This window comes from Silurus aristotelis (assembly GCF_946808225.1).
Source record: "Silurus aristotelis genome assembly, chromosome: 3".
Lineage (NCBI taxonomy): Eukaryota > Metazoa > Chordata > Actinopteri > Siluriformes > Siluridae > Silurus > Silurus aristotelis.
The window spans coordinates 24115247-24140277 of record NC_139576.1 but is presented as its reverse complement, the minus strand read 5'-3'; the positions used below and the strand labels follow the sequence as shown (position 1 = coordinate 24140277).

The 25031-nt window shown below is 39.5% G+C and overlaps 1 protein-coding gene across 1 annotated transcript; it reads left to right on the top strand.

The window, feature by feature from the left end:
- Window positions 1-2442: 2442 nt before the first annotated feature.
- fn1a (fibronectin 1a) lies at window positions 2443-24436 on the top strand. The gene is made up of 46 exons (XM_083536050.1): window positions 2443-2706; window positions 3467-3592; window positions 3693-3830; window positions 3916-4047; window positions 4151-4288; window positions 4560-4718; window positions 5093-5290; window positions 5410-5592; window positions 5682-5858; window positions 7084-7239; window positions 7409-7537; window positions 7973-8116; window positions 9657-9778; window positions 9894-10062; window positions 10159-10344; window positions 10837-10968; window positions 11048-11137; window positions 11218-11418; window positions 12236-12511; window positions 12753-13016; window positions 13127-13221; window positions 13792-13960; window positions 14085-14171; window positions 14582-14773; window positions 15444-15716; window positions 16236-16427; window positions 16516-16605; window positions 16718-16984; window positions 17136-17252; window positions 17494-17658; window positions 17836-17991; window positions 18188-18301; window positions 18419-18688; window positions 18801-18991; window positions 19449-19536; window positions 19630-19809; window positions 19908-19997; window positions 20111-20299; window positions 20528-20617; window positions 20820-21271; window positions 21461-21599; window positions 21690-21863; window positions 22383-22508; window positions 22771-22877; window positions 23059-23175; window positions 23623-24436. The coding sequence occupies exons 1-46, from the start codon at window positions 2577-2579 to the stop codon at window positions 23689-23691; spliced, it is 7449 nt and encodes a 2482-aa protein (XP_083392176.1). The 5' UTR covers window positions 2443-2576; the 3' UTR covers window positions 23692-24436.
- The last annotated feature ends 595 nt before the right edge of the window (window positions 24437-25031 follow it).

Sequence of the window (25031 nt, the reverse complement as noted above, 5' to 3'; positions counted from 1 at the left end):
ACAATAAAATACACATGAATCATTACTGTTTAAAAAAAAAGTAACCAAACTATTGGATGACAAAATGGCTGACTTAATCCCTGGGTTAATTATATTGTTTAAAACAAACACCAAATGTTAAGGCCATTCAGATTTACATTTAAACATGTATATCTAAAATAATTACCCTGAAGAACCAACAACAAAGTGATAAATAGGACTTTTTGCAAATTAGCACCTAAGTGGATTAACACACCCCTTAGGAAAGGTGAAGAAATGGGGGTGGGAGTGTAGTGGGGGGGGTCTGACTCAAATTCAACAGCTGGTCTTGAGACATAGGGGTTCTGAATCATGTGTTGTAGAACGATCACTGTGATGTCATCATGTATACTGTGTCTAGGGCTAGCGTGGGTTTTGATCTGTGTGTAAATGCTAAAACTTTCCATGTCTTTTTAATCAAATACAAAGTAATCACTGAGAGTAGCTATCCTCGGTAAGAGACAGAGAGGCTCAGTTTTCAAATGAAAAGGTGCTGATATCAGGAGTGGCCTCTACTGGCTGCCCTGAAGATAAACTCAGAGATAAGAGACAGACGCAGACGCAGATGCACTCAGCCGAGATTCATCCAGCTGAGAGGCTCAGCAGGAATTCAATTCTTTTTCCTCAAACTACCATCGGACAGTTTAAAAGAAGATTTCAAGTTTAAGATTAATTCTACACAATATTCTCCACTTCTGCTGAATCTTAATCCCCTAAATCTCTTTCAAGTTTCTTGCTTATCATTTAAGGATTTCAGTGTGTGTCACTCTGTGTGCATCTCTCTCTCTCTCTCTCTCTCTCTCTCTCTCTCTCTCTCTCTCTCTCTCTCTCTCTCTCTCTCTCTCTCTCTCTCTCTCTCTCTTTCTCTCTCTCTCTCTCTCACTCTTTTAAAAAGTGATCATTATGTCAGAATGACTTTATCTAGCCACTTCCAGATGCAATTTCAGGTCTTGCTTTACCTAATTGGTTTCAGATGAGTGTAAGAAAAAGAGCCCTTACCGTCAGCAAGCAGTCTACCACACGTCTATGTACACTATTTTATTTATTCAGAATGAATCTTGCCTAAGCCTACAACTTCTGTAGTTTCAGTACACGCAAGAAAAATCACACAGCTATTCCAAGGAGCCATTTTTAAAAAATTGCACAATGAATGTTCAAATGTTGCTGACGTTCCTTTTGTTGGACTGTATATCTGTGCTCATAATTAAGTTTTAGTTCCAAATATTTATTGTAAGATTTAATAGATGTGCTGGAAAGTATTATGTAGCCTAACATCTGTTTAGATATTCTGTTAAGATACACCAAAGAAGAACGAATAAAGGATTGAGGTAAAAATTTGGGAATATGAAACTTACAGTTCTCAAGGATAGTCTTTCTATCTTCCTTTCTTTGCTTGAGTAATTATCTTTGATTTTACAGAAATCAGTTTGAAGCCAAGGATTCTATAAACTGATTTTCATGCTGTGTCAGCAATTATTTCGAATATACTCTTATTATTTTCTACCCGCTAGCAGTGTGCTGTTAGCGCAATACAGCTGACACCAGTCATATGTATAACTTCAGTATTGTCACAATTCTTAAAACAACATTACCAGAATACTGTGGATAATTGAAACTATTTAATGTCAGATCAGCTAAGGAGTGACCAGAAAGAGACCAATGTTACTTGTCCCTCAGTTGCTACTCTGACCTTTCCTTCTGTAAATTCCAGTTTATAGTAATAGCCATCTGTATATTATGTTCATAGTACATACACATCTGTAAATTGTTCTTATAATACCATTTTATCTAATTTATATAACTCATGTAAACACTGTATATCCTGCACTTGCTGCTATTGCACTTCTGGTTAGACCTAAACTGCATTTTGTTGCCTTGTACTTGTACATGTGTAATGACAATAAAGTTGAATCTAATCTAATCTAAAGTACTGAAATCAGAATATGAAAGGTATATTACTCCAGAATAAAATTATATAGATAAATTATAATATCTTATAATTTATAGTGTAGATAAAATTTTTTTGCGTATTAAGAAGTTCATAGCAACGATTAAGCAAAACAATGAAAACAATGTGTTATTATTGATTTTGCAACAAGGACAAAGGGCAGACCCTGTACATTGATTGGTGGGCTTTTCCACCTCTTGACAAATAAACATGGACTTGTCCAAAAACCTGGATTGAGTGAATTGGTGAATTTCAGAAAGCATATATGCAGGAAGCACTGATGCTGTTTATAAACCAACTGTTAATTTGGAAGGTGTACATGAAAACTATGACTGGTTGCCTCCACACTTAAGAGGGTGTGTGTGTGTGTGTGTGTGTGTGTGTGTGTGTGTGTGTGTGTGTGTGTGTGTGTGCGTAATAGCTCCTCCCGCGGAATGTGGAGCGCAAATAAAACCTCTCTCAGTTGAAACTTCTCCGCAGAGGTGCGCCACTGGGAGGAGGAGGATACTTGAACTGAATTTTGGACTCTCCACATTTCTTCCTCCACTACAAAGAAAAGACAAAGGACAAGTTTTATTTGCTGGTCTGTTTTCCATCCTCACACGTGAATATGTCGGGTGGCTGTGTGGCCACGGTGCTGGTGGTGTTGCTGATCTCCGGCGCTGTGCTCTGCATGCCCAAAAGCGCACGGAAAAGCAGGAGGCAGGCACACGAGCGCCCCGGCGCATCTGTGTCTCAAGGTGGGTCGATCTGACAACTAGCCTTCTATTTGACTTTTATTTGTTCACTCCATTTCAGTTTTTTTTATTAAGTGTTGTATTCCTCCTCTCGGATTTGCTCCCTTTAACTATCGATCAGTCCTGTGATTGTATTTAGGGGTGATAATAGTTGTGGTGCTGGTGAGGGGTGTTCGTCTCATTCAAGTATACAAAAAGTAGATTTATTAAAAAAAAAAAAAACTCCTAATAATGTTTAAATAATCAAATTTAACAATAGGTTTTTTGTACACCTCCACCAGTATTCTGCTTTGCGACTCTCCCTTGTAGTCCATTATTTTAAATATGCTGTATTGGAGGCACTGACGCAGAGCCAGCTTTTGGATGGGTGCCAGATGTGAGAATCAAGACATCCCTTTATCACTGGAAACACGCTCTAACATGACTGTCTTTTGTTTAAGATCCAGATATTTAATGGCTTTTGATGTTTCACCTTTCTTTTCCAAGCTGCTATTAGCTACTGTAAAAACTTTCAGTTTATCAAGCACTTTTCTTGAGAGCCAGTCATACTTTGATTTGACTGTCCGCTTGAGAAAAGTTGGACTTTATATAGCCATCAAAATGTTTAGCACCAGGATTAACCCTTAATTCTTATCCATAGAAATATCCATGATTTGGCAGAGTATCAGACCTGGGGCTTTGTGTACTGTGTGGGTCCTTGTACGTTACTGTAGTTTCAAGTAAAGAATTGTGCTGGCTTCATTTTTGCCCATTTTCCACCCAGATGGCTGTGCAGACTACGGACAAGTTTATGCAGTTGGTGAGCAATGGGAACGCACCTATTTGGGCACTGTGCTGCTCTGCACTTGCCATGGAGTGGCTGGCATTAAGTGCAAAACGAAGCCCGAAGGTAAGTCTACTCAAATTGTGCAGTATCATGCTGCAACGAATTTCCACGCAACAAGTCAGTGCCTATTAACTGATGAGGATGCGATTAATTTTTTCTTTAGATGAGGAGACTTGTTATGACAAAGTAAATGCTCGCTCATACCAAGTAGGAGAAACCTACGAAAGACCAAAGGATGGAATGATCTGGGACTGCACATGCATTGGCTCTGGCAGAGGGAAAATCAGCTGCACTATTGCAAGTGAGTGGAAACTTTTTTTTCAAGCCATTAGCAACATTATTACATCTCAGTGCCTTTAATTTTATTTCATTTCATGCACTTGTAGATCGCTGCCATGAAGGGGGGCACTCTTATAAGATTGGAGACACTTGGGTGAGACCTCATGACACTGGAGATTACATGCTGGAGTGTGTCTGTTTGGGCAATGGAAAAGGGGAATGGACGTGCAAACCTGTCGGTAAGAAATCCCCCTAAATAAAGATTTATTTACATATTGGCTTGGATTTGTTGATAGAGCAGGATAAATGTTAAATGCATCTCTTCCCTTTTTTGCCTGTTAGCCGAACGCTGTTATGATAACTCAGCTGGTACCTCGTACACGGTGGGGGAAACCTGGGAGAAACCTTACCAAGGCTGGATGATTGTTGACTGCACTTGTTTAGGGGAGGGGAATGGACGCATCACTTGCACATCTAGAAGTAAGCAAAGCTCATCATTATGAAACAGTCCTTTGCATAAAGCTATTGGTTTAACACTCTAAACCACACATACCTTTCTCTCCATTCCTCTTAGTTTGGTTACCTTATTAAAGCCATTACAGCAAAACCCACTGGTGTTGGGGGATAACTGCTTAAAGATAAAGGGAAAAACATGAACCATGACATTATAGAAAACTACGACTCTTTATTTTGTTATAGAATATTAAGTTCCTGATTGAGTAAAACCTGCTTGTGTGTTTGGTATTTTCAGATCGATGCAATGACCAGGACATACGCATGTCTTACCGCATTGGGGATACTTGGACTAAAACTGATGCTCATGGACACATCTTGCAGTGTTTGTGTACTGGTAATGGCCGTGGAGAGTGGAAATGCGAGAGGCATGCTTCCTTGCACACTACTGGCCTTGGTAAGATCTAAAATATAAAACATGCTTCCAAAATATGAACTGTTTATTCTGGTGTGATCGTGACTTGCAGTGATTTTCTGATTACCATGACAGTTGTTATATTTTTACACACACACACACACACACACACACACACACACACACACACACACACACACATATATATATATATATATATATATATATATATATATATATATATATATATATATATATATATAATTACTTCATTACTTCGTTTTACTTTGTACTTTTTTACATTGATGTCAAATTTAAGTTGACAGTATTTTCCTATTCAGACAAGACTTTACTCGAAACAGATGACACCACACATTAATCACATGTGCTCTTCTTCTATGCTTTGCCTATTGCAGGCACTGGTTCTCGTGTGATCACCAATGTACAGCCGGCTGTGTTCCAACATGTGCCCCTTCCTGTGATCCCTGCTGAGGGCACCTGTGTGACAGAATCAGGAGTATCCTATACTTTGGGAATGCGCTGGATCAAAACTCAGGGCAGCAAGCAGATGTTGTGTACCTGCCTGGGAAATGGTGTTACTTGTAATGAGTGGGGTCAGTTTCATTAGTTAATATGTTCCCGCCAGGGTGCCACCAAGTTGTTCTAAAAAAATTATTGCATGCTTGATAATGGTGTTCTCATTTGTTGATTACTTTTGTCTTTGTGTGCATAGAGGGTCATTCTCAAGTCTATGGTGGCAACTCGAACGGCCAGCCGTGTGTTTTCCCGTTTGTGTCCATGGGCAAGACCTTCTACTCGTGCACCTCAGAGGGACGTGATGATGGGCAGCTTTGGTGTAGTACCACTTCTGACTTTGAAAAAGATCACCAATTCTCCTTCTGCACAGAAAAAAATGGTGAGTGAATTTTTATAATGAATCCTCAAGACTTTAGCTTTAAACTGCATTATCTACCGCATCTATTTTTGTGTTCTGTTGTTTTGCAGTTTTGGTTACAACCAGAGGAGGAAACTCCAATGGTGCGCTGTGCCACTTCCCCTTTCTCTATAATGGCCATAACTACACAGACTGCACAGCTGATGGGCGCAGGGATGGCATGAAGTGGTGTGGCACCACATATAATTTTGATGGAGAGAATCAGTTTGGCTTCTGCCCCATGGCTGGTGAGTGCAAAGAAAATCTAGTTTATAGCTCCCCAATGCTCTAAACTTAATGGCTATATAGTTAGAATATGGTTATTGTTTATAAAGTGTTATATACCTGTTTTACACTTTTTTCAAATCCTGATCTGATTGTAAGTGTATTGACGTGTTTGGAATGTGCTTAATTTGTTTAGTAATAAATCGATAAAATAAATTGACGTAATGTGTATTATTAGATAATGTAAATCTTAATCCCTAATGTTGGGAGGAGGCCAAATAAGGTCCCACCAGCAGGGAACAAAGGCTCAGTTAGCACCTATCCAGTCACATTTACATACACACTCTGTTGTGTGTGGAGAGTTGAAGAGTCTCTTAAGGGCTAATTAAATGGAGCCAGACAGGATCTCACAGACCTTTGCTAATTGTAAGATTCGTTGATAAGGTGTCATTCTTTCAACCGTTATGCATTTTAAAGGGTACATAGTCTTTGTGGAACATTGTTTGCAAAACACTGAAAACTGGGCTTCATTTGTCTTACTTTTTTGCTTTAATTCCCAGTTTGAAATAATTCTGTTTTGTATGCACCATCTGCAAGCTTTTAAAATGAGTGACCAGTTAAAAAGCCACCCCTGTCACCTTTTAAGAGTGCAAAAGTCACTTTAAAAGTAATTAAGCAAGTAAACAAATGAGAGCGACTCTCTGGCTGGAGTATCTTTTAAGACTACGTCTAGGATAGTGGTAGCTCTGCAGCTGTCTTGGTGTACAGATGAAGGGGGTCTGGCTTTCAGTGAAGCATTAAGGAGTTGGCTGGGCTCCAGGGCAGCTGCTTTTAGATCTGTGAGCTCCTCTTTAAACTCCCTTTCCCTCTCAACATTGGTGTTCTTATCCAACTCGAATCCTCCCTTTCATTTCCCTAACAGGCCAATCAGCTCTATTCTACCTCGTAACAAAGACTACGCTGTAATACTGCAACAGGGTATTTTTCAAAGCAATCAGAATTGTTTGTGCTAAAAGACTGTAGCTAACAGTTTACTCATGGTAATGGATATTTGATGCGTTGGTCATTTTGATGTTTTGTGAACAAAAGCTTATCCTCAGCCAAAGATTTTTGCCTTACAATGCGGGTCCTTCAAATGATAAGATTATTGTTTCCTTTTTCATGTCCTATTAAACCTTAAACGTTATGTCTTTATATAGGTCATTGTCTGTAGAAAATAATCACCAAAATAATCTCTTTTCCTTTTAGCCCATGAGGAGGTTTGCACCACCAGTGAAGGAGTAATGTATCGTGTAGGAGATCAGTGGGACAAACGGCATGATGTGTTGGGTCATATGATGCGCTGCACTTGTGTAGGAAATGGACGAGGGGAGTGGAGCTGCATCGCCTACTCACAGCTTAAAGGTGAGGTCTCTACTGAGATGTAAACGCTGAGGCTTTTTTTTATTGAGATTGCCTTTTATTGCATTGTAAAACTAAGAATCTAAAATTCTCAGTTTTATAATGAGATTGCTCTGGAAAATAGGCACCCACCTTATGCCATAAATGTAAATGAATATGCTGTCTCTCTCAGACCAGTGCATTGTGGATGGCCTGACTTATGAGGTAAACCAAACCTTCACTAAACGCCATGATGAGGGCTACATGATGAACTGCACCTGCTTTGGCCAGGGCCGTGGACGCTGGAAGTGTGATGCCATTGGTGAGTTTTTGCCAACAACGCAGTGACCCGGAGCTTTGTTTACTAATCACCAGAAATAACACAATCAGCCCAAACTTTATTAAATATGTAAGTGTTTTGTTGCCTAATTTCTGGAATGAGGTTAGTATTGGACATGTGACTAGCAAGTGTTATTGTGTCATAACATCTAGGAGCCAATCACATTGCAGATATTTACTAGATTCTGTTACATCTGCTAAATAACCTGGGAAGGGTTAGGAATAAAATAATTTGGAGAGAATATTGATTTCTTTGTGATATGGCTGGAGTGTGGCATTCTTAATCTGCTGCATTTACTTATCTTGTAACTCTTAGACCGTGTAACTCTAGATAAACACAAACAACATAACTATGTCTTTCATAAGTGGCTATATTTTAATACCTAAGAAATGACCCAACAAACATTTTCCTCTACAGACCAGTGCCAGGAGCCAGACACAAAAGTTTTTTATCAGATTGGAGAGTCATGGGAAAAAGTTATCCACGGACTTCGCTATAAGTGTTACTGCAATGGCAATGGGCTTGGAGAGGTGAGCTGTGAGCCCCAGCACTCTTTCCATGGTGAGTGAAGCACATCTCAATGTTGGATACTTAATACAGCACATGTATCTACACACACAGACATAGTTCATGCTGAGCAGTGCTGCAAGGGATCCTTTGAGCTTGGCTAGAGGGTGGGTTGGAAGTCAACGAGCTCCAGATGTTTCCAGAGATAGACACACTGCTGCCTCCTTCCTCTTTCAGGTGCTTAAGAGATGTTCTGCATGTGTTAGTTGGAGCAATTGCTCTGCTGTGAACAAATGGTTGTTCCTTTTTTAATGGTGTTGTTTGAAACCAATGATTTGCGCTGAAACTTGTTTCATGGCTTTGAAGTGGGTGGATGGAGAAAGACAGGCGTGCAAACAACTTTTCACTCTTTTGCCTCCTATTGCTCTTTTATTCTTTGTTTGCCTGGCAGTGCTTCAGCCTTTAGAAATTCCTTGTCACGTTTTTGTTGAGAAAGTGTCAGAGCTAATTTACACTCGTCTGCTGGTTGCACCACCACAGCATCTGCAAAGTCGTTTACAGATTTAGGTCATTTCCATTGTTGACAGCTTACTTCAAATTCAGAAATATTATAGGCGAAATAGTTGCGGAATGACAAGTATTGTTAATGTTAACCCTAACCTCATTAAACTCATTTTGTTGCTTTCACCCTAGATAGATCTATAGCTCTAGTGTACATAAACTAATAATTAATATATAAATATATTTAAAAAAAAAATGGTTTGATTATGACTAGAATTTTCCCTCTCTGTGTGGCTTGGTGGGGTCAAATGAGAACATTAAATGCTGGTGACCTGAGAACAATAGCTCTGCATAATGACATGCAGATGTGCGAATGCTGGGAACGCTAGAGACCGGCCTGCTGGTGGAACATAATGCAGACTCAATGAGATTTAAATGCTGCTGTATATACACAAGCTAGTTATTGGTCTTTCATAGAAGTAATTGGTAGAAATAAAGACCAGATCCCCAACTTCAGTGAGGCAATGTTGCCACGTGTCGCCTATGAATTTTATGCTTTATGAGAAGGTGAGTTTGTTACAGTGTGGGAATTAAACTGCATCAGGAAATGACTGCATCAAAGCAAGGTTGGGGAAATGGAAAGAAAATTGCAACATGCGTATAAAAGTAAATAATGATGTCTTTGAACAAAGGCTGTGTATTTATTTTAAGTCTTTTGGGTAAAGCGTATGTCAAAGAGCTTTTTTTGTTTTGTTGGGTTTGGAAACCTTCGAAAGCAATGGTAGCATTAACTAGCATCAACCATGTGTGAGTGTTGAAGCCTCAGAAAGAATCTTGCAAAGCTGTGTCAAATTTCCCATTTCGGTTTCTCAGTAAAATCTGGTAGCAAAAGTGCACAGACATGTTTTGACCTGTGGTTCATCTCTTTTAAAGTAAATGTTCCTCAGTTTTTTGTACACAATTATTACCTTGATATAACATTATACAGTACATGGCTTGGTAAATGCCTTCATGTCATTTCTGGGTTTAAGAATCTGATCTTTGTGTCTCAAAAACTGAAAGAAAAAACTGATGTCTTGGCTTGTTTTATCAGGTGGTAATCGTCCAGTACAAGTGATTATTACAGAAGCTGGCAATCAGCCCAATTCACACCCAATCCAGTGGAACGCTGCCCCTTCTGCTCACATTGTCCAATATGTCCTCAAGTGGAGAGAGGTCAGACTTGCATTTATCCATTTCTAATATTCACTCCCCATTTCTGGAGGGTTAGCATTATCATTATATGTTTTTTAAGAGTTTGTGTGCTTAGCGAACATATTCTGCTCAATAGAAAAACACTCATAATCCATGGAGGGAGGTTACCCTGCCAGGCCATCTTACTTCTTACACCATTGCTGGACTAAGGCCAGGCATCACCTATGAGGGTCAGCTCATTAGCATTTTAAGACTTGGTCGCAGAGAGGTCACTCGGTTTGACTTCACTACCAACTATGGCTCCTGTGAGTATGTTGTTTGTCAGAAAAAAACAAAAAGATTGCATTCCACCAATGCATTTACCTCCTAAAGTTCCCTTCATGTATCCCGTTTTCACCCAGTGGCTCCAGTTGGAGGAGACACGACTCCTCCACCTCAAGTGGTGGACACCTCAGAGTCAGTGACTGAGATCACCTCAAGCAGCTTTGTCATCTCCTGGGTGTCTGCCTCTGACACAGTGTCTGGGTTTAGAGTTGAATATGAGCTTACTGAAGAGGGAGGACAACAAGGACAACCCATGGTTTTGGGTCAGTGTTTGTAAATTCTTTATATTAAATTAGTCTTAAATTTCAATTTCAATTATTATTATTATTATTATTATTATTAATGACATTTTAAATATTTTCACAAAAAGTTTTTGCTGGATATAATATTACTGCACTTCTAAAAGGTTTAATATAAAGAGACATAAAAATATAATCATTCTTTCCAGGCATGACCCAAAACTATAATGTGCAGGTTTAATTGACTGCCTTTTGTGCCTCTGAAACATGAAAAAATATAAAAGTCCAAGCAGACTTCCAAGTTTCAACTGCTTGAATTAAAAGAGGAAATTCTGGTGACGTATGTGTGCAACTTGTAAGATTACATACTTTGCTGTGGACATAAAAACCAAATGGCAAAATAAATAGAGCAAAATTATAAGGCAGTTGCTGATTTGAGAGTGCTGGTACTTTTGTTGTATATTGTAAAAAAAACAATGTTTCTGATGTTTTGTCATTTACAAATGCTATTTACAGATCTTCCACGTTCGGCTACCTCTGTAAATCTCAATGAGCTCTTGCCAGGCAGAAAGTACACAGTCAATGTGTATGAACTTACTGAAGAGGGAGAATCTCCAAATTTGATTCTCGCCATTTCCCAGACAACAGGTAATTTTGTGAAGAAAAAAATAATAATAAAGCCACCTGTAATATCTCTGGGCTAATCTCATCTCCTTTCCTTCTACAGCTCCTGATGCCCCTACAGATCATGAGGTGGGGGATGTAGATGAGACATCTATCACTGTTAGATGGTCTAAACCTCTGGCTCCTATCACAGGTCTGCTCAGTCTGTCTTTAATATAAACCATGTTAAATGTGAAGGGGGAAAATGTGCTGATCTTAATTCTATGCCCATAGGCTATCGTGTGGTTTACACTCCATCTGTTGAAGGGAGCTCTGGCAGCACTGAGCTGACCCTGCCAAACACAGAGACCTCTGTGACTCTTAGTGACCTTCGACCTGGCCAGCTATATAACATCAGCATCTATGCTGTAGAAGAGAATCTGGAGAGTGAGCCTGTGGTCGTACAGGTCAACACAGCTGGAGAACCAGAGCTAGGTACACAGACAGTTAAATATAATAATAAAAAAAAAGATTTTATGGAAATTACAGGGAAAAGAGCATCTGTTTGTCTGCAAGATTTGGATCCTGTCTCAAAGAAAAACTCTGGGGTGTCAATGCTCTCTAACATGCAATTATTTAAAAATCTTTGCAATGCTTTTAAAAACCTATGCCATTTTAACTATAGCCTGTAATTTAATTTCATAAAGTATGTAAAAGAAAAAAATAAGTTGCCAAATATTTCATTCATTTTCATTTCAAAAAAATCTCAATATTTTATAAGTCAATCGTAGTTTAGATGTTGGTTTAGATAATCACTTTTGTTAAGACTTGAGTTTGCTTAGCCTCTATTGCTAACTGCAAGAGTCTCTCATTTCGGAATACTGTCATATGGCAATGAAGGTCTGCTCAAACATTAGGCTGGACTAAAACAAACCATCTGTGGTCACGCCATCGCAAGACTATTTTTCTTTCTCTTGAGGCAACCTGTACGTCAGTAGGGTGTCTGAATTCTTCTCTTCAGATGGAGAGTTTTATTGGATGGTAAACACAGCTTGTAGTGTCTCAGTGAATGGAAATTAGAGGTTGAAATGGGTTAAGACAGTGTTTGGATGAACTGCAATGTAGGTTAAAATTGGTGCAGAGACAAAGATCCTGGAAGGGTCAAATCATGGTTTTAAAGATGAAGATTTGCTTTAAAAAAATCCTTTATTAAAATTTTAATTTAAAGGGATTTTCTTGTATGCTTTATTTTTGTTTGGAAACATTTACATTTTAGAGTTTGTAATTCAAAGCCACTGTGTTTATCCAACAGAAGAAATCCCCTCCCCAACTGACCTGCAGTTCTTCGAGGTGTCTGACTCAAAGATTACCATCACTTGGACAGCGTCTCCTGAAGTATCTGGTTACCGTGTGTCAGTAGGACAGGTCGGTGCTGATGGACTGATTGAGCAACAGACAGTGCTACCCATTCTTCACAATACTTACGCAGAGGTCACACCTCTACAGCCTGGAACCCTGTACCGCTTCTTTATTTTTGCCCTCAAGGCCGGAGAAGAAAGTGAACCGCTGGTTGGAGAGTATGCCACTAGTAAGTACATGCAAAATAGCAGGGTGGCAAAGTGGATTTATTGCTGAAGTTACCCTGGAAAAAAAAAAACAGTCATGGTGTAGATAGACACTGCCAGACAAAGAACTGTGAAGTCTGGTGGTAAAACTAATTTATAATCGGTCTGACAAGTTGTGACCCCTTCTTACCTAGATACTGTATATATGTGTAATTAACTGTCATCACATTTATTCTATGATCCTTGTTTTTTTTTTCTGAATAGAGCCAGATGCCCCCACAAACCTTCAGATGTCCAATGTGACCGAAGACAGTGCTCTGATCATCTGGTCAGCTCCCAGAGCTCAGGTCACTGGTTACAGACTCTTTGTAACAGCAGAAGGCTCAAACCCTAAGCAGCTGCGTCTCATAAGCCGCCTAACAGAGTACAAACTGCTGAACCTTCAGCCAGACACACCATACACAGCTGTACTGCATTCTGAGATGGGCAATGTACTCAGTGAGGGAGCCACAGTTACTTTCAGCACCTGTGAGTTTTGGCCTACACAACACTGATCAAAAATAATTTAAAAGACATTAATGCCTTGGGGAGAATTTGTTTTTAATATGTCCTATTTGTATTCGATGTCTTCCTTGTAGCCCTGCCAATGAAAAATGCCCCTCGTTTCACAACAGATGTCACAGACACCTCTATTGTAATTTCCTGGAATCCTGCTCCCAGAGTTGGATATAAGGTACATTTTAGGCTGATTGACATATCTTACGCTAAGCATTCAGTACAGGATGTGCATACTAATTCAAAGACTGCAAAAAAAAAGTACTGCTTGTACAAAGTAACTGATTAGGTACAGGTAAACACACTCAAAATGAGGAAATTTACAAAACTGTAAACTTGTATGCTTCGAGTCATGAATCCATATAAATGCATGACCTTTACAAGTATATTGGCAGTTTTCGTAGCAGCTACAGATGTACAAGAGGAAAACAAGCTGTAAAACCACTATACTGTTAACTAATTATTTGGGAGCTTTTATGTTTACAAATTGCACACAGTGCCCCAGGAGTAGTGTTAAATTAAACTTTTGTTGAAACCCAGATTAAATTGCAAATGTTCGTGTAGATGTCAAAAGATTTGAATAATGCCTTATTCATTGAATAGATGCTGATTAATGGGCAAAAATCCAATGCTAATAAAATTCTGCTGCAATCCCGTAATGATCAGATCACACGCAATGTATTTTATGTATCAAGCACATAAATATTCACCCTCCTATCCACCCACTTACTCTATTTTCTTTCTTCAGTTAACTGTGAAGCCAAGCCAAGGCGGCGAAGCCCCCAGAGAGGTTATCTCTGATTCAGGTAGCATTTACATCTCAGGCCTGACTCCTGGAGTGGAGTACACCTACAGCGTGCAGCCAGTCATCAATGGCCACGGGGAAGGCAACCCCATCACACGCCGTGTAGTTACACGTAAGACCTCAAAGAGTCTGCTTTCCTTTTGTTCACTGTGAAAATCATATTGAATCCAGCTGAAATGAATCTATTTGCCATTACTCTCATGAAGTCAAATCTTACTGATTATCTCTGTCTTCAGCACTGTCTCCACCCACTGATCTCAGCTTGGAGACAAACCCAAACACTGGAGAGCTAACAGTCCAATGGAATGAAGCCAAAACCCCAGGTCAGCACTCGAAATTTATTACATCTGCATGAATACTTACAAAAGATTTTTATAAGAAGCACATCAAAGGGAAAGATTTCTCATGGCTATCACAATTGATTAGCAAATTTAGTAACTGGCAGTAAAAAGGCTTTATTCTTCACTATACATTTTGTTTTTCTTTAACTGTATAAATGCTTGAATATAAATAAAAATACTTCTCCTTAGTTAGATATTTAACAAAATATGGATAGTGTCAATGATGTTTTTACTAATCATGCTAGTATTTCTATAGTAGTAAGTAGTATAGACTTGAGAGTCATAGCCATGATAAAAATACAACCAGTTATGATCTATAAAGTATATACAGTATGCTGCCTATAAATGACAGAAGCGTTGACAATTTTCATTTTTCCATGCCTGCTCTGTAGATATCACAGGCTACAAAGTGAGTTGCAGTCCCACTAATGGACAGCAGGGTAACTCTGTGGAGGAGTTTGTGAAGGCAGGCCAGACCTCATGCACTCTGGATAACCTGAGTCCTGGAATAGAGTACAATGTCAGCGTATTTACAGTGAAGGACAACATGGAGAGTGTCCCCATCTCCAGCACCATCACTCCGGGTGTGTATTACACCTGCTTCTGCACAAACAAACTATACTTTTCTAAATCTAAAATGGACACTTTCACATAGTGAAATGGTTGCTCCATCCCATAATTGTGAACTGTCTACAGATTGATTGCAGTTGTTTAAACAAAGATGCCTTATTAGGCATTGCCCATGGTTATTTTGTTAGAAGTGGTTAACCACACATTTGTTAATGTTTATGGCAAAGATGAACACTCTGCTGGTAACTTCCTTTTTAGTTAATCGAAAAAACTACTGGTTGAAACCATTGTCTTTGTTTCCAAAGACAAAGCTCCAATAACACACATCCTGCATATTCTGAGATTACTTTTTTAACTCTAACATAAGTGATATGATACTTCATAGCTGATCATGTATTAATAGCATTACTGTAATAATCTGTAACACTGATCATTTTTAGTCATGGAGAAAAAAAAAATATATCAGACAAATTAGAGATAAGGAATTGTGAATTATTATACATCCTGCATCAGATTTTTTAGTTTTAATCATGTCTTCATATCACTCCATATTTTTATTTTACCATGGTTCACCATTCTATGTACATGCTGAACCATGAGGGCTGTGTGTATTTTAACACTATACTTTCGCCTCTCTGTTCTCCTTCTTTTGGCCGTCTGCTCTTCCTCTATTTAACCTCATAGATGTGCCCCAGCTAACAGACCTCCACTTTATCAATATCACCGATTCTACGATCGGCCTCACATGGAGTCCCATAAACTCCACTGTTATAACCGGTTATCGCATTACGGTGGTGGCTGCGGGCGAAAGTGTTCCCATCTTCGAGGACTTTGTGGAGTCAACCAGGGATGCCTATACAGTGTATGGTTTGGAGCCTGGCATTGACTATGACATCAGTATAATCACAGTGACTGAAAATGGCGAGAGCGAGCCCACCAAAATCACACAGCAAACAGGTATGCATGCAAAACTACACTTGAGGACATATAATATATATTAGATATTCCTATTACATTTTGTTAGATATGATCGTCTGCTCTGCAGATTTGAATGTAACATATGGACACTAATATGACATTCATTTACATGTTAAACATCCTGTTCATCTATTCTGTTTGCGTCGGCAACAAGCAGCTGCCACATTCATAGTTTAGATAATAGTGTGTTCTTGTTGAACAGGCAAGCATCTGGGTTTGACTGCATTTCTCACTCTTGCTCAGTCTCATTTTGTCCCAGTATAAAGTTACTGAGGCGCATGTGGCAACAGTCTGTGTAAATGATTTCAGGTCCTCAGTCACTCTCAAGCTGGTAATCATTTTGGAACCCTTTTTCCTTTAGTGGCTTGAGCTCCTTAACTTTGAAAAGATGTAATAAGTCTAGACAGGCTGTCTGCTCTGTTCCAGTAACACAAGGCATTGTGGGTACCTTCCACATTATTTGTTGGTTGTAATTATTTTCTTACTCCTTTTCCTCAGCTGTGCCAGCCCCGACAGGCCTAGGTTTCAGAGATATCAATGGTGACAACATGACCGTGTTTTGGACTGCCCCCAATGTTCCCAGGCCTTCCCAGATTGACCGCTACATCATCCACTATCACCCAATCGATGATGAGAATGACAAAACTGAGCAGGTCGTGGATGGAAATGTCCCCAGGGTCATTCTTCGCAGTATGTAAAACAATTCTTAAACATCCAATTGTTGTTTTAAGGTTGCTGGGATCACTAATTATGCTTCCTATCTTTGCTGTGTCTGTAGATCTTATACCAAACACTGAATACTTGGTGAGTGTGTTCTGTGTTTATGAAGAAAGACAAAGTTCAGCTGTGATTAGTACTCAGAGAACCAGTAAGTTGATATGTTCTCATTCACTAAATAGTAGTAAAATAATTTTTGTTACATATAGTTATAAAACAACCGGTCACAGGGTTTAATTTTAGTGTCTTTTCCTACATTGCAGGCCTGGATTCTCCTGTAAATCTGATTTTCTCTGATATTGGCACAAACTCTTTCACCATACACTGGCTGCCTCCTAAAGCCAGCATCTCTGGTTACCGTATTCAATATCAGATGACCAGTGGAGGACGCTCCAAGGAAGAAAGACTTCCACCTTCCAGGAGCCACTTCACACTGACAGGCCTAACCCCTGAGACTGAGTACAGAATCAGCATCTTCGCTGTGAGCGGCACCCGTGAGAGTCAGCCTCTCATTGGAACCCAGGCCACTAGTAAGTGATAGTTCTGTTTTACTGACACAAAATCTTCTGAAATATTTCAATTATAAGATACAAGTTTCCATTCTATTTTATTGATATAAACAACATACCTGCATAATATATAATTAATTCTAATATGGGGTGGTGAATTTATTTTTGCTAGTCTCCGATGCCCCTACTGACCTGGAGGTCACTTCTTCAACACCGACCAGTATTACTGTTCGCTGGGACGCCCCTTCTGTCAGCGTGAGGTACTACCGGATCACACATGGAGAGTCAGGTATGTAGATGATAAAATGTAATTAAAAATACCATTTTTATTTGCTAAAAGTAAAATCTTTTTTTTTCTATCATTGCTTTATTGTCTTACTTTTGGTCTATTATGTGCCAGCTGTTAAAATTGTGCATCAGTAAAAACGTATCATAGACTGTTTATAGTATAGTTTTTTCTAAGCTAAGTATAAAAGCTTAGGAAATTTTTTGTTTCCATAGAGTTACAGCTCAATTTTGTTCTTCCTCAGGTGGCCACAGCTCTCCTAAAGAGTTCACTGTCCCAGGCACTCAGACCACAGCTATTATTGAGAGTCTGCGCCCAGGCACTGACTACACCATCACTGTGTATGCTGTGACAGGCAGAGGAGACAGCCCTGCCTCTAGCACACCCATCTATGTCACTCACAAAACAGGTACCCCCACTGTTGTGTCTCATACAATGTACAGATTCTTCTGACGTAATGCCAGAGCTTAATAAATGATTAAAGACTATAATATGGGGGCCTAAAGTGCTCTGGTGGAGGAGAGAATAATAAATGATAAAGAAATCTGGTGGAGAAGAGAATGATAAATGATTTGTGCTTTAATAGATATTGAATCACCCTCTGAGATGGAGGTGACTGATGTGAAGGACAGCACCATTACTGTACGCTGGACACCAGCAGCCGGGCCTGTCACCGGATATCGCATCACTGGAACCCCTCGAAATGGCAGTGGACCAGCTTTCTCTGAAGTGGTTGCTCCAGGTATTAAACTGGAGTCTAAAACATGTAGTGTTTTATTCACACTGCTGTATAGGTGTTTTTTAAGTTTAGATTAAAGTATATTGCAGAAACCTTCACCTGTAGTAAACCTTCAAAAATCTATCCCATTAATGACTAATGAATCAATATTATAATATTTCATGTGTAAATGTACATTTTTTTTCCGGTTCATTTACAGAACAGACAGAGATTACATTCTCTGGATTGATGCCCACAGCAGAGTACACACTGAGTGTCTATGCTCTTGGACAGGATGCAGAGAGCCCTCCTCTGGTAGAGACTGTAATTACCAGTAAGTCAATGCCAGTAAACATAGACAGTGAATAGAAATGATAACTTTTGCTCAAACATGTTTGTGTATAAAATTAATGTACTTCTGTTAACTGAATTCATCCCTGATTTCTCTCAGCTGTGGACAAACCGAAGGATTTGGCCTTCTCTGAAGTGGACTCGACGTCCTTACGAATTTCCTGGGAGAGTCCCGAGGGGGAGGTGACCTCTTACAGAGTGTTGTACTTTAGCTCAGAAGAAGGCGAGAGGGAGCTGTTTCCTGCTCCACAGGGTACAGACGAATCTGCAGTTCTGCATGGGCTCCGGCCAGGCACCGAGTACACCGTTAAAGTCATCGCCCTCCATGACCGCACACCCAGTCCACCACTGGTTGCCACCCAGACCACAGGTACACATGTTCTATATTTCAAATTTTAAAATAAATACACATAACTGGTTCCAATAAACATCCTGGATATTCCAAATGGTCTGAATATTTATTCTGTCCTTTATCTCTGCAGCCATTCCTGGTCCCACCAATCTCCAGTTCTCTCAGGTTGGCTCTACTTCCTTTACCATATCCTGGAATTCGGGGACTAATGTCCAGCTGACTGGCTACCGTGTGGCCATCACTCCCAAGAATAAAAATGGGCCTACTAAAGAGATCAACGTTGCACCTGACTCCACCCAGTATCATGCCACTGGACTCATGGTAACTGCCTTTGCTAAGACTGATGTTTTTGCATGGCAGAATATAGCGACTTATGACATGAAGATTGTATGATGCTTTATACATTCATGGGTAACTATTTTTAGCTAAAATCTGGATTTGTAACTTATAAGAAATCCACAGCACTGACCTGAACTCTAATGAGAGCCTTCTTGCTCACAGCGGTTGTGGCCTACACTTGGTTTGAGACCAGTAATGTGCTCATCCACACAAACCACACACACTGCTTGTTATTTAAGCCAGTGGGTACCTCATAGTTGGAGGCTTAAAGCAGATTGCAGTTTTTAAGAGTTAGAGAGGAGGGCATGATTTTCAACATGATGTAAGAAACAACAAAATGCTAAATTCGCAGGGTGTATGTATGTATGTACATAGATAGACAGGCAGACACACTCCTTAACAACACATCTAAATTTGTCCCTCTGTTTTTTCTCTGTAGCCTGCCACGGAGTATGAAGTGGAGCTTTATGCTGTAAAGAATTCTCTTACTAGTCGTCCGGTCAAGGGAGACATCACAACTCCTGACAGTAAGCTATAAGCCGGCAAAACTTTTAGATTATACCTTTAATTTAAAGATGCCAGCTGACCCTAAAACTCTTGATATTATCACGATTTTGCAGACATCAGCCCTCCTCGACGTGTTCGGATTTCCAACTTGAAGGATAGCTCAATTACTCTGACCTGGCGCTCCAAGACTGATGCAATAACTGGCTTCTTAGTGGAGGCCACACCTACTATTGGAGGTCAAAACCCCATCCTGAAAACCATCCCACCTGAGTCCCGCACCGATACCATCAATGGTACCTAAATAATTCATACTTCCTTAATCTGTATTTATAAATAAATGTGGTCCTTAGCATTGAATAAACGTTTTAATTATTAATTATGTTGCGTCTAGGCCTACAGCCAGGTACCTCCTACAAGATCAACATATACACTCTGAACGGAAATGCTCGCAGCGAACCATTCACAATTGCAGCCACCACAGGTAACCATGCTGCCTGCCAATCGGCTGCCTGCCAATCATTTGTGAGCGGTGGATTTAATTTGGGTCTTGTGCCATAAAGTTACCTGATTTTTTTTTTGGTTGTCTATCCTTAGCTAAACCAGTAATCAGCCCACCAGCACATATCCGTTTTACCTCCCTGACCCCTACCACCATCTCGTTCTTATGGGAACCTCCCAAAAGCATCATTACAGGATATTACATCACCTATGAAGAAGCTGAAGGCATCCCAAGAGAGCTTATCCCAAGACCCCTTGCTGACCGAACATCTGCCACGATTTCTGGTATTTGTCTTTGTGTGAAATGGTTGCTATTTCTTACTACCTATTTGTTATTTCGTTCATTTATTTTCACACTTTTGCATCTATTTATCTTTCTGGTAATTATTTTATTTAATTTTTTTGCTTTTATGTGCCAGGTGTACTCTTGTTTTTTGTTTGAATGATGCCCATATTTTTAACATCTTTTATTCATCACTTTTAAACTAAAGGGTTGAATTTTTTTGTATGCAGGTTTAAAGCCAAGCACTGAATACATCATTAAAATCGTTGCACTGAACAATGCTCAAAGAAGTACTGCGCTTGTGGGAAAAGCCAGAACCCGTAAGATTCTGTTGTTTTTAAATAATTTTCCAAGTGTTTAAGTGTACTGTTAATACATAAATAGGCAATAAAAAGGCATTTTCTTGTATAGATTGGTAATATACCACTCAAAGGCTTCTCTGCAGAAGTACTACAATATTAGATTATGAGACTACAGATATAACAGCACCTCTGGGCTTACACTTTTCTCTTCTCCTGCTAGAAGTGGAAGAATTTTCCCCTCAGCTTCCAGTGTCACACCGGCCCAGGCCTGGCATTCTAGATGTTCCCAATGAAGAGAACTTAAACACCAATCAAGTGCACCTGGTGGGCCCAAACAGACATGACACACTTGGTCAGCAGGGTCAACACATTTACACAGAGTATCAAAGCCTGGGTCTGGCCAACCGTGGGCAGCATCAGCCCTTGGCTCCACACCATGGTGAGCCGCTGGTATACATTCCGCTGCCAGGGCCAGATGGCCACAGAGTGCCAGTAGTGAGGGTGAGTGAGGGCACTTTGCCTGGGATCACCTTTGAGAATCCTTTCAATGAGACAGAGCTACCTCAGGAAGCCCAGACACTGACAACCATTGCATGGCCAAGCGTGCCACATAGCTCTGAGTATGTGGTCTCATGTAGTCCAGTTACGGAGACAGACGAGCAGAGTTTCCAGGTGAGGATAAAATATCAGTTTTAAATATCTGTAAACTGTTTTGCAAAAAAAAAAAATTATATTTGCTTGAAATGAAATGAAAAGTTTCACAGATTTTTTTAATATAGGATTAAAAGCAATGTAGTTCTTTTCTGTAATACAAAAATAATTGAATACGGCACATTAAAAATTTTCTTTTGTCACTATTAGATGCATTTACCTGGTACCTCCACTAGTGCTACACTGATTGGTCTTACTTCAGGAGAATCCTATAGAATCACTGTAGCGTCTGTCAATGGAGAGAACAAGAATCAAATTCTTGATGATGTTGTGACTGTTGGCAAAGCTGGTAAAGCCTCGTTTAACAACCCATCACAAAAATCTTGTCTCTATTTCTTAATGTGTCTTTGTCCTAATATGTTAATTGTTGTCGTTCCAGGAGAGGGACCAAGAGTTGGAGTAGTGCCCGTAGACAGAGATGTTTGTTATGACACATTTACTGCCATCTACCATGAGGTGGGCGCTGAGTGGGAGCGCATGTCCGAGACGGGCTTTAAGCTCTGGTGCAGGTGTCTCGGCCTTGGCAGTGGCCATTTCAGATGTGATTCATCCAGTGAGTGACTGAGCCAGTGCTAATACATGCTAAACCCTACACCTCACACTAGCATGGGCAGCTAAAAACCAATGGTTAAGCCATGTCTATTTCTGTTCACAAAAACAAACTAATTCAATGTATTTTTTGACAGACAGAAAAAGATAAGACTTAATCATGTCTAAACCATTATAGTGCATGAAAAAAAAAGGTTCACTTTGCCCATGCTAGCCCTTTCTGTCATGTGTATTCTTAAACATGATGGTCAGTGAGGAGGTGGCATCTGTCTCAGATTTGTATTGTCAACCTTTTACCAGATGATGCAAAACTCTGAGACCAGCTTACTGCTCCAACAATGTCTGAATGCAATAATCATGGATTGAACAATCTTATGACTGTATGGTTGTGCTGGATGGATGAATTCACTCAAAAAAAAAAACAATCCAAAAGCTAAATCAGCCATTGGGTTTTGTATATATTGAAGCACAATGTAGTCTATCCCTCTGCACTTTTCTTACATACACTCTATCTATTTAACAGAGTGGTGTCACGATAATGGCCATAACTATCGGGTTGGGCAGAAATGGGACCGCAAAGCCGAGAATGGCCACATGATGAGCTGCACCTGCATGGGCAACGGAAAAGGAGAGTTCAAGTGCGAGCCACGTAAGTGGGTTTAACTCCACCCTGCCAATATAATTTATTATGCAGCTGGATTGGGGCAGTGATGAGAAATCAGAGTGCCAGCTGTTCACTTCAGGACAGGAGTTTTTTTTTCTATCCCTTCATTTGTTTGCCTTAGCAATGCAAAATGTTGTGCCCAAATAACAGGAGCATGTAAATTGCTTTTAACGCTGGTGAAATTAGCAAATTTTGGGTTTTGAATTTAGCAGTAATTTGATCAAAATGGTCTCCAAATTGTTTGCAGATGAAGCTACATGTTATGATGATGGAAAGATGTATAAGGTTGGAAATAAGTGGCAGAAAGAGTACCTCGGCAGCATCTGCACCTGCACTTGCTATGGTGGACAGCAGGTGAGACACGCTTTTCCTTTCTTCATGTTATGAGTTTCTAAAAAAAAAGACATTTATTATTGCTATGAATGTGAAGGATGATACACAGTTGAATTTATTGTTCTTCATTTAGTATCTGAATAGTTTTCTCTCAGAGCAGTTGAATGTAGCCATGTTCTGTAACTAAATGCTGACTCCTCAGGGCTGGCGTTGTGAGAACTGCCGTCGGCCAGGTGCTGACTTAAGCGTTGACCTCCTCCAGCCTCCAGTGCACACAGATGTTTATGACCGCTACAGAGAGAACGCCCTACGCAAACTGGTAGGTCTTACTGAATCATTGCTTGATGACCACAAATTGCCCCATTAGTATTCCAACCCGTAGCAAATTATTTTTCAAGGACAGAAGGTTCTTTATTATTTTAGAATTGCTTGCATTTGCTGACATCCTTAACATTTGTTGGCTCAATACATTTGAACTATTTTATAGACTGATCATCAGAAAACATCCCTAACGTAGGGGTTTTAAGGAGTGTTAATAAAGACTTAACGCTAAAGCCCTTAAAATATTATATATCTAGACAGAATTTTATACAGATCTGATCTGTTTTTGCCTGTGATTTTAAGTCAGTGGGATTTTCTTGTAAATCTATACTAATAATTAGTGTCAAATCATTTTCATCACCCATTTCCCTGATCATTCTGTTTTGTTTAATGTTGAGCTGTTTTATCTTCTCAATTAATCCCATTCTTTGGTTCTCTTCTACAGAACATTCAGTGTCCTATCGAGTGCCTCAGACCTGACCTGCTAGCAGATGCCCAGAGCCCTTCAAAATAATTTTCACTATCTACAGTGTCGGAGAGCGCCCCCTAGAGACTGTCCTTACTGTATTACGCCTCAGTGCCTTATTTTTCTCCCCAGCCCAGCTGCTTCCACACTGCACACTCAGTTCTGATAAACCTCACTGATCCCTCACAAGCCAGGACAAGCCATACTCATCCTCCTCCTGTTGCCTACACAGAAGAGATGTGTTAGCATCTCTTAGAGACACTCCTTCAGTGTGGACAGAACCCATTCAGTCCTGATAGATGTGGAGTTCTATATTCTGGCTTGTTTTTTCTGTTCATAATCTTCTCACCAGCTGAATCAGCCAAGACCAAAGACTCTATGATTTTTTATTTTTTTTTACATTGTCAGTAAGAGCCCATTTTTTATGTTTCAACTCAACTTTATGGCCTACATCCATTTTTCTAAATGGTCATTTAAAGACCAATCATAAACAAATCAAGCACTGTTTTACAATGAAAGTCTGTGTGCCTTGTAGGCATTTAAATAATGTAGTATTGACCCTGTTTTTAATTGGTTGATTTGAATCTTTGTCGTCCGCTTCCATAAGGAAAGCATTGTATTCATGATGACATACACATTTTTATGCTTTTTTATTTTTTTATTTATCCATTTCATTAATGCATTTTTATAGAATGCAGTTTTGGATGTACACTTTTTGATTTTTTGTGATTAGGTGCCAGTCTTAACTACTGTGGACGAAATCCCTTTTTAATAAACTTTTTATATAAATAAATGTTTGTCATATATTTTCACAACATTTCTCTAGTTCGAAAATGCTGCTGATAGAAATCAAATGAAACTAGCTATTTTGTACACTATTCTCTTTTCATTCATAATAAATTATTGCCAGGTCTCCTCTGTGATCTAACTCTTTATTCTGGATGGCACTGAATTTAGATGAAGCATGCAGGTTCCCAAATGTTTTCTTTTCCTTTAATCAATTCAATTCCAGGCTGGTAGGAATTAATGGAAAAACACATTGTGATGTTCTAACATGTAAATGTAGATTCCACCAGTAGCTATGTCTTTAACAACACTTGAAATTAGCTTCCCATGTTCTGATTGCTTAATTGACTTTATCTTTCTAGAAGGCATCTAGTGAACACAGTATAAAAATGAATTTCCAGTGACGGGATAAAAAGGCCTCCTGCTGCTCCCGAGGCAACCAATTGCTCAATCTGTCTTTATGTAATGTTATTACATGGGTCTTAAGATGTAGGTTTAAACTAGTTCGAGGTTTAAAAAAGCCAAATACGGCATTGGTTAACCATTTAGACAAACTCTACCTTACTTCTGGTGCTGGTTGTTACGGCATTGCTAGAATCTAC

Excerpts from the sequence above, each read along its gene's own strand:
- fn1a (XM_083536050.1), top strand. The coding sequence starts at position 2,577 with ATGTCGGGTGGCTGTGTGGCCACGGTGCTGGTGGTGTTGCTGATCTCC. Across the intron at positions 19,537-19,629 it reads AGACATCACAACTCCTGACA|ACATCAGCCCTCCTCGACGT; the intron begins GTAAGCTATAAG and ends ACGATTTTGCAG. Across the intron at positions 19,810-19,907 it reads CCGCACCGATACCATCAATG|GCCTACAGCCAGGTACCTCC; the intron begins GTACCTAAATAA and ends TGTTGCGTCTAG.